Source organism: Petaurus breviceps, unplaced genomic scaffold (genome assembly GCF_028583685.1).
Source record: "Petaurus breviceps papuanus isolate PSGF00001 unplaced genomic scaffold, PetGlider_PUasm1.0 140, whole genome shotgun sequence".
NCBI classification, from domain to species: Eukaryota; Metazoa; Chordata; class Mammalia; order Diprotodontia; family Petauridae; genus Petaurus; species Petaurus breviceps.
In genome coordinates this window covers 50,667,656-50,683,669 of record NW_027185698.1, presented here as the reverse complement: position 1 = coordinate 50,683,669, position 16,014 = coordinate 50,667,656, and the positions used below count along the sequence as shown (strand labels likewise).

At 43.9% G+C, this 16,014-nt stretch overlaps 1 protein-coding gene across 13 annotated transcripts in view; it reads left to right on the top strand.

Moving 5' to 3' along the window:
* Positions 1-16,014, top strand: part of PPFIBP2 (PPFIA binding protein 2) — a 196,053-nt gene that overhangs the window by 168,086 nt on the left and 11,953 nt on the right. For 10 of the 13 annotated variants that reach the window (XM_069072813.1, XM_069072803.1, XM_069072793.1 and 7 more), the window contains 8 exons: positions 3,485-3,588; positions 4,593-4,660; positions 4,832-4,903; positions 5,580-5,637; positions 7,326-7,367; positions 10,322-10,454; positions 12,186-12,218; positions 12,989-13,130. In XM_069072813.1, the coding sequence (XP_068928914.1) occupies positions 3,485-3,588; positions 4,593-4,660; positions 4,832-4,903; positions 5,580-5,637; positions 7,326-7,367; positions 10,322-10,454; positions 12,186-12,218; positions 12,989-13,130 (652 nt within the window). The remainder of the gene's footprint in view (positions 1-3,484; positions 3,589-4,592; positions 4,661-4,831; positions 4,904-5,579; positions 5,638-7,325; positions 7,368-10,321; positions 10,455-12,185; positions 12,219-12,988; positions 13,131-16,014) is intronic. The other 3 variants (XM_069072795.1, XM_069072864.1, XM_069072872.1) reach the window with 1 other exon arrangement.

Genomic DNA, 16,014 nt, shown 5'->3' with positions numbered 1-16,014 from the left:
GTATTAAACCTAAGTGTTGCTTCCAACAGAAATCCCTCAGTCTCCCCTCTGGTTAAGATATCCTTTCAGTGAGTAGGAGAACATAGTTGATTGGAGGGTTAGTGCTTCATAGGATAACAGATTCAGAACTGAAAGGAACACTCTCATTTTACAGAAATTGAGGGACTAGGTCTCAGAAAATTTAAGTGTCTTTCCCAGCATTACCCAGATCATTAATGTCAGGATCAGGATTTGAACTCAGGTCTTCCAGACTCCGAAGCCCCAGTCCCCTAACCACCATACCACTATTCCTCCTATGCTGGGAGCTATCATATTGCCCTATCTAGTTGTCCTTTCAAAGCCTGCCATGGGTGATGAGGGAGGACTGTTGCAGCAAGCACCCCAGCGTCCCCAGGGTGGCTGCCAACACGGTTTCTTAGATCTGCTTTTCTAAAGGAAAGCAACTCAAAATGGGTTAAAAATCTTGCTTTAATCAAACATATGTCATCTACCTAGTTCAGGGGGAAAAGGTCAGCACCCCAAAATTCAGAGAATATAGAGGGTACAAGCAGACAACAAATACAGAGAAACAGATCAAGCCGACAGGCCTACCAACTGTCTGACCATTACATCCATACCTAGTCAGTTACCAGAGAAGGAAGCACCAACATCTGGGTTTTCAAAGCTGGGGGGGCTCAATGGCTGCCCAGAGTCTCATCTGGTCCAATCATATAACTCTTCTCAAAGTGAGCCCCAAAACAAAGCCTCACATCAGGGTTTATGTAGCCTTCTCCTGGCTCAGAGAATGTCACAACCCTCTTGACCCACTGCCCAATCACAGAGCACCAAGGTGTGTGGGCATTCCTGAAAACCAAGCCTCCCACCACAGGCTCCAGGTGCACTTAAGCCTATCAAAGGGCCTAGGGGCAGGGAAGATCTTAAATTCCCATTCCCATAACAAGGACTCCCCAAGCTTTTCACCAGCCAGAGAATGTTTTGTGGGAGCAAATGAGTCACAAAGCCCCACACATCAGCAGTCACAGTGTACCTTCCACACCTGGAGTTCCTGTGAAGACAAACTAGGCCTAGGAGAATTATTGAGATCCTTTTCTTCTGTGTCAGATGCTTGAACTGGCCTGGTAGTAATTTTCCAATTGTTTTTAGTCCTAACCAGCCTCGCTGGGGAAATGTGGCAGCTGGTGTCTTTGGGCTAAAGGGCTATAAGAGGGAGTTGGAGAAACCCCACCCGCTAAGTGGGTCATAGAATAGCTTAGGCTCATAGGTTTTAGATCTGGACAAGACCTCAGAGGTCATCCAGTCCGGTGGGGTCGGACTCAAAACACAGATCTGCCTCTAGTTTGACACCTGATTTAGTCCAGCGCCTTGGTCACAATGTGGTAATCATTCAGAGGTAGGATTGGAACCCAAGCCTTTTGACTTAACCCAGTGCTCTTTTTACTGTACCAAGCAATGTCCTTTTGCCATCCATTAACTGGAAACACCAATGAATAGCCCCCAAAGAATATAAGCTAGAATTTCATTGTGAGAGTCGGAGAATATCAGAGCTAAGAGGACCACGGATACCCTTCAGCCCAGTCTACCAAATCAGTCAAGAATTGATTGATTAATTAATTGATTAAGAATTGATTAACCTTATACCAGGCATTAGATCAATCTGAATCAAAGCTGGGGAATGGAGCTTAGGCATCTCATGGCTAATTTGGAAGGTGCTCCATGGCTTTTGAGGGACCATAGTACCTGCATTCACAAGAGCCTGTATTCTCACTTGTTTGACCTTGGACAATGAGGGTTGTTTTTGTAATTATCTTCATGTATGCTGCCCACACACTGATGCAACAGCTCTTTTATTTTTGGTTCCCACGGACAAAAACCTGTTAGAATGTCAGGAAAAGCTCATGGTGGTTCGTACCCATTATGTTCTTCAGGATCCTGATAAAATGCAAGGTTTACGAGCTTTTTCCCAGGATGAGACAAGCAAGAGAGGAATCTTGTAATCCCAGAGCCCTCAGTTCTGAGATCCTTTGGCAGCAGTCCTATGGATTGCCCCAGGGTGAGGGCAGGGAAGAGTTAACTTGGAAACATTGACCTGGTTACCTCATCCTCCCACCAGATTGCCCAGTCACCATGTCCCCTCACAGAAGGTATTCCGTCTGAGGGCCATTAGGGCCTGACTTCCTGCAGTCATCAGTGAGGTTTCTGTGGCATGAGATGATCTGGGCAAAAGCCAGAGTTAGTGGGGCCCTGTCCTATAAAGTAAGAACTGCTCTTGGGATAACCTGGGGAGATCACTGTAGCAATAAAAAATTAAAATCAACATGTATTTAAGTGTCTACTATAATACTAGACACTGTTGGGGCTACAAATACAAAAATGGAATAATCCTTGCTGTCTACTGAGGGGAGTGCGAAAAATTGAACAATAACTAGAAAACATGCAAAGTAAATAATAATTTCAGGAGTGGGTTGGTAGATGATTTTGCTGTTGAGTCGCTTTCAGCTATGTTCCAATTCTTTGTGACTTCATTTGGAGTTTTCTTAGCAAAGATTCTAGAGTGGTTTGCTGTTTCCTTCTTCAGCTCATTTTACAGATGAGGAAACTGAGACAAACATGGGTAAGTGACCTGCCTAGGGTCTCACAGCTAGTAAGTGTCTGTGGCTGGATTTAAACTCAAGAAGATAAGTCTTCACAGTCCAGGCCCAGCACTTTATTCACTGTGGCACCACCTAGCTGCCCTTTGGGAGAAGAAAGCCCCATTAACTGAGGAGATCAAGAAAGGCCTTTCACAGAGACCTTAGTGGGTTGCCCTTAATATATAAATATTTCACTCATTCATTCACTTGAGCCTAGACTTGAATGGCCTTACAAGCAGAGGCGAGGAGATAGGGCTTTTCAGACATGGGCCTGTGCAAAGGTAGCTGAAGCCTACCGCAGACGCTTGCTAGCCATCCTTGGGCAAATCACTTAACCTGAGTTTCCTTAATTAAGGATGTTGAGGAAAATGAGGACGATACTAGGAGAGACTTCCCAGGGTTGTGGTGCAGATCAAAAGAGATGAGATTTGTAGAGGTCTTAGCTAGGCACCTGGCACGTAGCACAATCTACATAAATGGTGCTGTCATTATGGTGGAATACCTTGTCCTAGGGAATCGCGTAGGTCAGTTTCTCTGCAATGAGGAGCCCATGAAGAAAAATAATATGGAACCAGTTTGGAACAATGTGTTGGAGCCAGATTAAGATGCCATGTAGAATATGTGTCCGATACAAAGCACAAAGAAAAAGCAAAAACCCACCCCTGCCCTCAAGGAGCTTCCATTCTAATAGAGGAGACAGTGTATACAAGCTCCATACAAAGTAAATGGCAGGTAACAGAGGGGAAGCCTGTTAGCAACCAGCTCTCACTCTCTTTTAATTTACTTTTATTCTAAAGAAGGAAAACATAAACACTGAATAAAGTTATTTTTCCCTTTCTATTTCGTCCCTTCAGGCTCCTCAGAGAGAATCCTTTCCAGTGGGGAAGAAGAAATGGAGGGATCTTTCAGGAAGTGGAATGTGGTGAACAAATCCCTGGGAGAAACAATGAAACTGGAGGTGGACTTTATTAATCTGATATTTCAACCCAGTGCAGCCCTGAGGGGCTGACGCCAGTGAGCTCTGGGCTAGGAGGAAGGGAGGGAGTTGGTTAAGCCTTTGTAAGGCTTCCCAGCTCACCCAAGTGGTCAGAAGGAGATGAACCAGTGTGATGTCTGGAAACTGAAATAACTCATTTACATTAAACAGATCCTCCTGGGTTGGTTGGGTTACATAGATTTATTGTCTGGAAAGGATCTGCAGTTTGCTCATCTAGAGGGCCAGCCATGATTTCTAAAGTCATGACTCCCAACTCATAAACAGATTCTACCGAGTTAAGGAGCGACAAACCAGGGCCTAAACAAAAATTACAGAGCATAGAATGTTAGAATGGGGGAGAGAAGAACAGGGAGGTTATCTAGCCCAATCCTGCTATTAAAAAATTATTAACTTAAAATTTTTCATTGAACAAAAATCTCTCTCTCTCTCTCTCTCTCTCTCTCTCTCTCTCTCTCTCTCTCTCTCTCTCTCTCCCTCTCTCTCCCCCTCTCTCTCCTCCCTCTCCCTCTCTCTGTCTCTCCCCTTTTCTCCCTCTTTCTGTCTCTCTTTCTCTCTCCTCCCTTCTCCACTATTCCCCAAGGAATATGTAATCCTATTAACAACACATAATAAATTTCCCCCTTAGACATGTCCCCCAAAATAGATATCTCATTCTGCACAATGCATACGTACCATCATTGGTCTACTGGAATTGTGATAAGTCATATCACTGGTCAGAGTTCTTAAGTTTTTCCCAGTGGTTTGTCTTTCAATCCTGTCATTTTGCAGTTGAGCAAAACGAGGCCTTTCTCAGAGAGGTAACCATGACTAGGAAGCTAGAGCCTAGATGGCTCCAACTTCTAATCTTCTTTCTTCGAGGGTCTGAAAAAAAAACTGACCTGTAGGAAACTGAGAACCTTATTCAGCTCATCTCAGGGCCAGGGTATGTCTGATAGGAAGCTGAGACGCCTCTGTTTTCCCTGCAGCTGTCTCAGAGATGCACCTCGCCTACCTTGGGGGCTCCTCCCCTGCCTCAGAAAGCCCTGGAAGCAAGGTAAGAAACCAGCATCTTGTGACATTCCCCTCTGCATTGCTCTTAAGACTTTAGGGTCATTCCACATGTATCCTGGTTGGGATATCCCCACTGGGACCTTGGCAGGGGTGTGGGTCCTAAGCCGAGTGAGCAGTTGACCTAACTGATTGGGTGTGGTGTTTCCTTTGACAGTGGAAGTATCACGGATACCAGCAATGGCCAGCTTTCCCACTGTGAGGAGGATTCTCTAGAATCACCAAGCAGGTACCGGCCATGCTTCTCTTCTGCCTTCCCCTTAGGCTCAGGGCTACATCATGTTCACTGGAAATGGGATCCAGTGGGGCTCCAGAAATGAAAAGAGCAGCTCAAAGGTTATGGATTCCATTCAGTTCCCCCAGTACTGCCAGGTGCAGGAATTTGACCTTTGCAAATCTGCATCTTGCAGAGAAGGCTTCAGATCATTATAGGACATTAGGCTCATTAAGAACATTGAGTTTTTGATGAGGTGATTAGGATTAGTAGGGATACCCAAAATCATTCTTCAAACTCTCCAGGAGCTCATACACACACATCTGCTCCAGCGGGGGCAGCCTCCCTCAGCAACTCAGCATGTCAGCAAATGCAGAGATGTCCTGGCTTTGGGCCATAGCGTTAAGAGGAGGAGGGGGGCGGAAGCTACCAAAGCAGGTGACCACAAAGGGCAGCTTGTGGTTTCCAGATGGTCCTCTGGTTACTGCACTCCCTTACCTCAGCTTTGCACGTTATTCCCCGGAATGAAGTTGGTCCAAATGGATAAATCCTCTGAACCCTGAGCCAATAAATTGGTTTAGGTTTAAAACATCTGTCCTGTCCAGCTTAGCCCAATCCATCTGCTCTCATGGTATTATTCAAGCACGTGTGTTTTGCTCCCTCGTGATCATTTGCTTTTTTGTTCCTTAAGGACTCAGGAAAAACTGTCCAGTAGCCTGGAAGACCTGCAAAGTAGCCCTGTGGAAAAGGTTTGCTTGTCATTCAATCAATCAGCATTTATTGGTTGTCTGCACTGTGGTAGGCTGTGTATATGGGTTAGCATTTATCCAGGGCTTTAAGTTGTACAAAGCACTTTAGTTTACTCACTACAACACTGGCAGGGATGTGCTCTCAATTATCTTCATCCTATAAAAGAGGAACTGAGGCTCAGAGAGGTTAAGTCACTTGCCCGGGATTGCACAGCTGAAGTCTTCCAGACTCCAAGCCCCACACTTCAGAAATAACACAGGGATCAAGTGAAGTAATGTACAAAAAGTGCTTTATAAGCTTTAAAAGTCAACAGTTTTTATTTGTACTAGTAGTACAGAACAGCATACAAGTAGGTGCCAAGTTGTACAGTGCCAAGGGTGGGTGCTTTAAGACTGAAAAAATAAATAATTTTGTGGGCCTGAGTCATTAGGAAGGACTTCCTGAAGGAGACAGGCAGAGGGATAACCTCATGAGAAGAGGCTTGGAATTAGGTTATTAGGGTTACAACAAAGATGTTCAGGCTGGCCTAAGCTTGTGTTGAGGAGTAATGGCAAAAAGGCTTGTTAGAGGCAATGGAACTAGATTGGGAAGGGCCTTGTACCCCAGGATGAAGAGTTTACCATTCATCTTATGTTCAGGAAGGAGCCATTGAAGATTTTTGATCAGGAAAAGTGACATGATTCTTGTGTTTGAATTGTGTTTAAGAAAGACTGGCCTAGGGGTAGCTAGGAGGAACAATGAATAGAGCACTGGCCCTGGACTCAGGAGGAGCTGAGTTCAAATTCAGCCTCAGACACTTGTGTGACCTTGGGCAAGTCACTTAACCCCAATTGCCCTGCCTTCCCCCTCAAAAAAAAAAAAAAAGCAGAATAAGAGAAGAGAGCCAGGGAAGCCACTAAGAGGCTTTGGTAAGCTCCAGGTGTAAAGTTATGCTGATTTTTACTAGGGTGAGCTAATTGATTAGAATCAAAATTCTTTGTTCTTCAGTGGATGTTAGAGGCACCCAGCATAGCTAGCCCTTCCATTAAACAGAAGCTAAGGCCCCAGTCACTATTCTTATCTCCTCAGCCCTGAAGTGTAGGGACCATCTGTGCGTGTCCATCTAGATGGCCCCCTCTGCTGGGGAATAGCAGCCTTTTCACTGGAGTTTTCTGGGGTTTAAAATTAAGTATTTCACCCTGCCCTTGGCAAGTAACCATAGACTCAGAGTCACAGCTTTGAAATGTACCTTAGAAATCGTTTCATCCAACCTGTGTCATCAAATGACCTTTTATCACAGGGATGTTTGTCATAAGGTGCTGATGCATCTGCCACAAACTCTCATTACTGATGAGAGAGAGAGAGAGAGAGAGAGAGAGAGAGAGAGAGAGAGAGAGAGAGAGAGAGAGAGTTAGAGAGTTGGCGCTTCCTGAGAATAGTCATGGTCTTCCTGTCCTGGCCCAAACCAGAGCTCATTGGCCATTGAGGCTTCATGGTTTCCATATGTACAGTCACCAGAAAGACTCATGATTGTTATCTGGGGCGGGGGCGGGGGGGAGGGGGCGTGGAATAACAGTCTTCTCAGGTATAAATGGGGAAATGACCAGGTCCTGCCAATGAATGAGAACTCTGTGTGTGTTTTATACTAACATGTGTCTTGTTGCTTCTTCTATACTGAACTGAAACCCTCCTCCCTACAACTCCGTAGCATGTAGACGGGAAAGCACTTGTGCCTGTTGCTGGACCTGAGGTATATACAGTGTTCTTCACTTGTCATTTGCCTTCACGGGATGTGGGTTGTGCTGTATGTTGTGTCTGCTCTTATGGGTTCACTATTCACCCCACACAAGAACCATGGGCTTGGGGGTGGGGTTTTGGGTAGAGGCAAGGAGAAAAAGGCACTGATTACCAAGCAATCCAAACCCCAAACCCCGGTCCTTTATATGTCATTGATTATCACCTGAATGCATCCTCAGACCAAGGCATCCTCTGAGCCTTTCAGAGTTGATGAACGAGGGGAGCAATGAAAGCCACATGGGGACACCACATCCTCCCCCTGATGGATGAACAGTTGGTATTACAAGGAATCATTACAGAATCATAGATTCGGAGCTGGAAAATATCTTGGACTAGAGGTCATTAGTCTGACATGCTCCTTTTACAGACAGGGAAATTAAGGCAGGCGACTGGGCAAGGTCACACACGGAGCAGTGGGAGGAGCTGAGGGTCAAACTTAGGTCTTCCCCTCACTCCAACTCCTCCAACTCATGATTGTTCAGGATGACTTTCCCTGTGGAAGCATTCTCTCAGGTGGGTCCCTATGCCACCCTACAGAAGACCTTTAAGTAGCTCTTGATTTACAACCTGGACCTTCCATTTGGAGTTGGAAAGGACCTCTGAGGTCATCTAGACTGGGCCCCTTCATCTCTTCTTAAGTGAGGAGACCATGAGCCAGTGAGATTTGGTCATTAGCTCCATTTCACACAAGTACCCAGAGCTGAGATGCACACCCAGCTTTTCCATTGTACCATATTACTTCAGGTCCACCACCAATGCAACCCTTTCAGCTGTACCTCAATGCCAAGTTTTCTTAATTCAGAAAGCCATTCTAGGGGTCTCCTGCTCCCTCCCCCTTCCCTTTCCCAGAGGTGGCTGCATACCATGAGGGATTAGGGTCTGGAGGTAGGGGCAAAGGAGATGTTCTTGGTCCTGGATACTCTTACCTTTATATCTGCATAAGGAAAGACCCCCCTCTGTACAGCTTTGACATGCTCCTTCTGAATCTGAATCTCTTCCTCTTGGTTGGAGAAGTTCCGCCTTTCTCTCTAATCTGCATTAGAAAGACCCCACCCCCAGCTTTTACCACAGGCTTCCCCAGGAGCCCAGGGGAGGAGGGAGAGAAGCATCCATTTCCCTGTATCAGTAACCTGGTAACAGGAGAGTCCTCTTCTTAGCTGAGTAAGAAAAGGCTTCTCACCTTCTTTGTTGTTCCGATCATTTTAGTCTTGTCTGATTCTTTGTGACCTCATTTTGCGTTTTCTTGGCAGAGAGACTGGAGTGCCATTTCCGTCTCCAGTTCATTTCACTAATCAAGAAACTGAGGCAAACAGCATTAAGTGACTTTCCCAGGGTCACACAGTTAGTAAGTGTCTGAGGTCAGATTTGAACTCAGAAAGATGAATCTGGGTCCTGGCTCTCTGTCCACTGTGCCACTTACTTAGGCCTTACTATTGTAAAAGAAAGCCTCTCTGGGCCTCTGCATCTGCATAATAAGGGGTAATTCTGTATAAGAAAAGACTCCTTTACATCTGTATAAAAAAGTGAGAGAAGGCCTCTCAGATTAGTTGCATCTCCACAAAAGAACTCTCCAACCTCCTCTCTTTTCCCCCCTCCAGGCACATACTTACAATAACATAATGTAGGTGTTCTCATATCATCCCATTGTATAGATTAGGAACCTGAGTCTTAGAGAGTTTATGTGACTTGCCCACACAGCCAGTAAGTAAGTTTCTGAAGTAGGACTTAAACACAGGTCTCCCTAACAATTGAGTCCGGGTTCCTTATCCACTAGGCTGGCTAGCTGCATAATAAAGGAATTCCTAATCTTTATTTTTTTTTTTCTTACAGCCCCTTTTGACAATCTGGTGATGCCCATGAATCCCCTTCTTAGAATAAGATTTTTAAATGATTAAAGTAAATATCAAATTCAAATTAGAGTTTATTGAAAATAAAGAGATAATTTATTTTTTCCCATCTGAATTCACAGATCCCCTGAAATCTAGTGAGACCATAGGGCTCAGGGGATAGAGCACTCTCCCTGGAATCAGAGAGGCCTGAGTTTAAATCATGCTTCAGACATTCACTCAGGAATATGATTTGGTCCTCTATGACTAAGTACTCATGCTGGCTCCTCCTGATCATAGTTTTCTTTTCTGAGGGGTCACAAACTATCGATTGAATATTCCCTTCTAGAATTTTTTGGTGGGAGTCAGTATCAGGTTTGCTGGGCAGTAGTTTCTATAATCTTGCTTCTTCCCTTCCTCATGATTTTCCTTTCTTCAAGTTTATTAATAGTCTTTCGATCCTATCTGCAAATCCTTTAAGTATTCTGAGTTTTAGTTTTTCTCGGTCAATTCAAATGCACTAAAAGTGGCTAGGTGCTCATTTGTCAGGTCTTTTTATCATTCTTTTGTTCCTCCTTTGTTTTCTACCCTTTCCATTAGACCATTGTTCTTAGCAGAGAAACAGAAGCAAAATCATAGCAAATAGTAACTTTCTTTCTATCATCTGTTCCCAAACAACAGGCCAATCTATCCTTCCTTGTCATTTTTGTTCGGGATGACAGTCTTGTATTCTCACTAGGTTATTTTCCCCCTCCCTCCAGCTTTTCAGCCTGGTCAGATCATCTACTTTCAGCCCCCAACAGATATCTTATTATAATATCTTGTCTTCGTGCCACCTTTGTAGACAGTTTTTAGGAATGTATCGTCTGTATCCTCCCTCTGGCTGCGCAGGCTGTACTGTGCTCCCACAATGAATAGATGACCTATGGCACTATCCAGCTCTAAGTAAAGGCAGTTAGAATGGTTTTAATGAACGGATTTGGTAAGAATGGCTGCTGGGTGCACCTAACTTGAGACATTTAGCAGAGATCACTGCCCTCTTAGGATAACATAAACCACATTTCTTTTTTTTTTTTTTTAGGACACCCTTTTCCTAGGGGAGAACAAATACCAAACATTACCAGGGAAACTTCCTGGAACTACACACAATGGAGAGCCTGGAACATCCAACCCATCTACTTCTCAGACCTCAGGGAGCAGCCTGCCAAGCCTGAGTAAGTCCCTCTGGTTTAACCTCTGACCTAGGAGCGGTGCCTGGGGCCTCCATAGGCAGGCCTCTCCATATGTGTTCTGAAAGGCATATGCCTAACTCTTCTGCCATAGAGCCGAATTCTTGGCTTTATCTAACAAATACACACCTGGCTATAGCACAGGCTTGGGTAGGAGCCACAGGAAAGGTCCTGTGGTGAGGAGCTTAATCTACATTTGCACTTAAGAGGGTCATATTATAAGTGGCTGCTGTTTAGTGTAATCACATCGAGGGACCAAAGCTGGTGTCCTTTTCTGGGTAATGGGTGCCAGAGAACCGGGTATTTTGATTTTAGATGAATATGAAAAACAAACCAAAAAACACCCCACTATGTACAACCATCCTCTCATCCCCTGGTGTGTTTTTGCGCCAAAGGGGCCACTCAGTAATAAATCTGTGAAGGCCAGAGGATGCAGCATTGCAGATTCCACCTCCCCATGTGTAAACAGGTGTCATGTCCGCCCCAACATTCCCTCCTTCCTTGCTGTCCTTCCTTTCCATTTTCTCTTCCCTGCTATGAGCTCATGGGTGTATTAATTTTCATTATGTCATTGGAAAAATAGAACTATCTGAAGACTAAAGCAGAAGCAAGCCTCAAAGGCCATTTAATCCAGCCCCTCATCTTACAGATGGGGAAACTGAGGTTTGTTCTCATTCATGATGGGCCTAGATAGAGAAGTGAACTAAACAGAAAGCTGTGTACTAGTCACTTTGTTGCTGAGAAACTTGTTCCCATGGCTGCCATAGCCAGAATTTCCTGACCCCTTTCCTTCCTCTGAAACCATAGTCTTGCTAATCTTCTCTAGTAGATCTGATGATCACTATTATAATCATCAACCCCATTTTATAGATGAAGAGACTGAGAACCCATGCTTATCTATAAGTGTCAAAGCCAGGATTTGGACCCAGACCTGTCCTGATTCTAAGTCTAGTGTCCTTCCTACTATATCACACTGCATGGTGTACAAAGGCCACAGGAGTGAAGGTTTTTGTCAAGTCCCCCTCTAATCCTCTTGCCTTTGTTGGGCTAATAGCTCAGAAAGAGGGACTTAAGGATGCAAGGAGCCCAGAAGATGTTTCTGGCTCTGACTACTACTATTTCTACTACTATTGATGATGATAGCAGCATCTTTAACTTTAATGTTTGCAGTGGCCTCTATTTACATTTTCATTTGCTCTTTGAGACCACAGTGGAAGTTGGTACGCTTCTCACTCTCCAACGTGAGGACAGTCTTCAGCAGTGTCTGTTTTCCAGACCCATGTTGGGCTTCTCACAGTACTCGTAGGTTAGATTTGAGACGTGTTCCCCTTTCCTTTCCCCTATGCTGGACATTCACGTTCAGCCCATTACTTCTTTCCTTTTCCTGCCTCTACTGATGGAACAGGCCAGACAGGCAGATATTAGTGGAGAGTTAAAAATCTCCTTAGGAAAAACAGTGTCAGAAGCATGGAAAACTGCCCAGAAGAGCAACTAGTGTGCTCTGTGAGCCTCTTTCTCTGCCTTCCAATGCAGTCGTGATGGTATGGCCCCCTATCACCATGTGACCCGCTAGCCCCGAGTCCTCCCCACAGTTTTGTTCTTCTCTCTTGCTCTGTGACTCTTGTTCATTTCTTTGCTTCCTCATAACTCTGTTGGGCTGGCCTGGGGTCTCTCTGGCTCCTTCATGTGGCTTTTCTGCTTCTTGGATGGTTGGAGCTCGTGGCCGGAGTGTCAGTGCACCGATATTAGGTACTGTGATCATTCCAGGTGAGGCTGGGAGTTAGAATGTCTTTCCCCTGGCAACCTGCGCACATTCTCCTTTCCCAATTACTCTATTTAGTCTTCTCTTGCAATAAAATTATTGTCCTCATGAGAGGGGCGGGTCCCATCTTTACAGGACTGTTCCCAAACCCTTAAGAATGGAACCTGCGGGCCACATGGTTTTGAGCAGTCTGGTTAACCTTCCACAATGTTAAAACTCAGACCAAGCTATGAGACTTTGCATATCCATTTGCAAAATCCTATATGCAAAGCCATGTTTCTGTGAGATATTTCCTACCAAGGCAGACCAAGGTGGTGTGCCTGTAATCCCTGCTGTTTGGGATGCTGAGACTAGAGTCTGGGAGTTCTGAGCTTCAGTGGGCTAAGTTAATTGGGTATCCCCACTATGTCTGACATTGATATGGTGAGCCCCGAGATCTACCAGGGTGTCTCGGAAGGATAGAACCAGTCTGGGTTGGAAACAGTAAGTCAGAACTCCCATGCCAAGTGAGATCAAGCCCATGAGGAGTCACTGAATTTCCAACCTCAATGAGATAGATACCTAGTCTTTAAATATAGATACAGACATATAGATATAGATACGTATATATGTGTGCATATATATACACTATATATATTATATATATGTCTGTATATATCATTGAGCCATGGTACAGATGAGCTGATTCCAAAAGGTCATTTAAGAAAATACTTTCCCCTTTCTCTCCATCTTCTTAGTTTTACTATTTTTCCCTTAGGAGAAACTGAAAACAATCTGGATAATACTGTCACATCAAATGACCTTTCACCTACTTCTTCTGGAACCGACTCGGGGCCCCAGTCTCCACTAACTCCAGAAATGAAACGGAGTCCTAAAGGCATCAGGAAATTCTGGGGAAAGTAAGTTTGTTGTTGTTTTTGGAGTGGAGGGAGTTATAATACAGACCAAATAGGCTAATTTTTAAAATACTTTTTGTTTTTCATCCCATATTCTCATCATACACACACAGACACACACGATATATCATCAACAAATACCAAGTAATTAAACTGAATAATAAAAGGCCCATAATTGACAGTAATTGATATTCCATACATGTAGATGGCTGCCTCTCAACAGCATGGACATAGATTCCTAAATCACTTATCTGGCATATGGGTCATTGCTTTTGATCTGAGTTCTTTTGTCCTTTAGTGGTGTCATTTACATTATGGAAATTACTATTAATATTGTTTTCCTGATCCTGCATCAGTTCATGCTTGAAAATTACTCAACCAATGATCATTTAGGCTCAGCTTAGAGACTTCCAAGTTCCCATTCCACTTGTGGGCCTCTCTAATTGTTAGAAAGTTTTTCTGGCCATCAAGCCCAAATTTTCCTCTTTGTAAGCTTCTCCCATGGCTCCTGATCTACCCTCCAGGGCCAAACAAAATAACCAAAGCCTCTTCCACAGAACAGCCCATCCCCCATTGGAGCTATAGGATAAGCCTAGGGCTCATGTTTAGTGAAAATAATTAATGCATTTTTAAATGTCTCTTGAGGAGAATTACAAAAGTCACCTGTTATTTGTGGCAAGTTGTCTTAAAGAGGCCTTCATTCATCCTTCAACAAATGCCAAGTCCCAGTGATTAATACCATGAGGGGACCCGGGGTGAATTGGACTTGTTCTCTGTATCACAATGCCCCAGGCCTCAGCTTGCCTTGGCCCCCTTCCTAGATTTCCTCTTGAACTAACACAGGGAGGGCCTCAAAAAGCCCAGAGTGCAGATATGCTATGCAAGACAGAATCTAGTCTCCCATTCCCTTCAACCTATATGTGTTGCCTTCCTCATTCAGATGTGAACTCTTTGAAAGTAGGAACTGTATTGTTTTTCTCTTTCTTTCTGCAGCACTTAACACAGCTCTGAGTACCTACTTAATGCTTAGTAAATAATTTTATATTCATTCACCATCATTTGCATGGAATGGAGGCATGGGCAACTAATGACAAAATGGAACACTGACCTCTACTTCCTTTCTCAAACCCAACTGTAACCAAGAGTCCTAAGACTTTGTACTTGCCATCAGGCTCACACTCTGGTACCAGTCCAACATACACCCACTGAAACTCCTCCCACTCCAGACTCTCTGCTCTCTTCCTCTCCAGCCTCATCCCAGCTTTTCTCACTTCTGAATTCTACCATGCTCACCATCCTGAGGATAGTCTCCTACCCCGTAAATAGCCCCAAAGATTCAATAACTCCACAGATTCCTACTTTTCATTGCAGCTTCTAGGTTATACCTCTTACTTTCTTTTCCCCTCTGTCTCCATATCATCCCAAGAAAGCTTGTCCTCTAATGCAGGAGTTCTCAATCTTTATTACTCATGGACCCCTTGGACCTTCTGGTGTACCGGAATCATATTTTTTTTTATTATTTTCCTCTCTTTTTTATTTTTTTTGGTTTACATCATTCATTTCCACAAGATTTCGAGTTACAAATTTTCTCCCCAATTTTCCCTACCCACCAGCCCAAAACAGCAATCCCACTGAATATCCCCTCCCCCAATCTGCTCTCTCTCATATCTTCCCCCATCCCCCCTTCCACTTTCCAGTAGGTCACGGTGGATCTCTGTGCCCTAGTACCTGTATATCTCATTTCCCAGTTACATGTAAAATAAGAAGAAGACTATGTATATATATTTTTTAAAATTTGATTTTAAAACTTTGGATTCAAGATTCATTCCCTTCCTCCCTTGTCACCCACCCTCACTGGGAAGATAAGCAATTCAATATAGGTTGTACGTGAGTAGCTATGCAAAATGTTTCCATATTGGATATATTGTGAAAGACTATATTTCCCTCCCTCCTATCCGATCCCCCACTTCTTCTATTCTCTACTTTGATCCTGTTCCTTTTCAAAAGTGGGTGCTTCCGATTTCCCTCCCCCCCAGCCTACCCTCCCTTCCATTATCCCCCCCTCTCTTCCCTTCCCCTCTACTCTCCTATAGGGTAAGATACCCTATTTAGTGTGTATGTCAAATTCAATGAGAATAAGGCTGACTCCTTCCCTTTAGCCTTCCTCTTCTTCCCCTCCATTGTAACAATTTTCCCTTGACTCTTCTAAAAATATGAGATAATTTACCCCATTCTGTCTCTCCCCATCTCCTCTCATTGTATTCCTCTCTCACCTCTTAATTTCACCTTTTAAATATCATCCCTTCTTATTCAATTGGTCCTGTGCCCTCTGTCTATGTATACATGTACACATATATACACATTCACATAAGTATTCATACACCCATATACCCTCATATATAGACATATGTGTGTGTATACATTTGTATTCCCTTCAACTGTTCTCATACTGAGAAAAGTTTTATCAGTTACAATTAACATTTTTCCATGTAGGAATATAAGTAGCTCAACTTTGATAAGTTCCTTATTATTTCTTTTCCCTGTTTACCTTCTCTTGCTTCTTGTATCTGAATGTCAAATTTTCCATTCTGCTCTGGTTTTTTTTCCTCAAGAATGCTTGAAAGTCCTCTCTTCCACTGAATGACCATATTTTCCCCTGAAATATGATACTCAGTTTTGCTGGGTAGGTGATTCTTGGTTTTAATACCAGCGCCTTTGACCTCCGGAATATCATATTCCAAGCCTTTTGATCTCTCAGTGTAGAAGCTGCCAGATCCTGAGTTATCCTGATTGTGTTTCCACAATATTGAAATTGTTTCTTCCTGACTGCTTGTAATATTTTCTCCTTGATCTGGGAACTCCAGAACCTGGCTATAATATTCCTAGG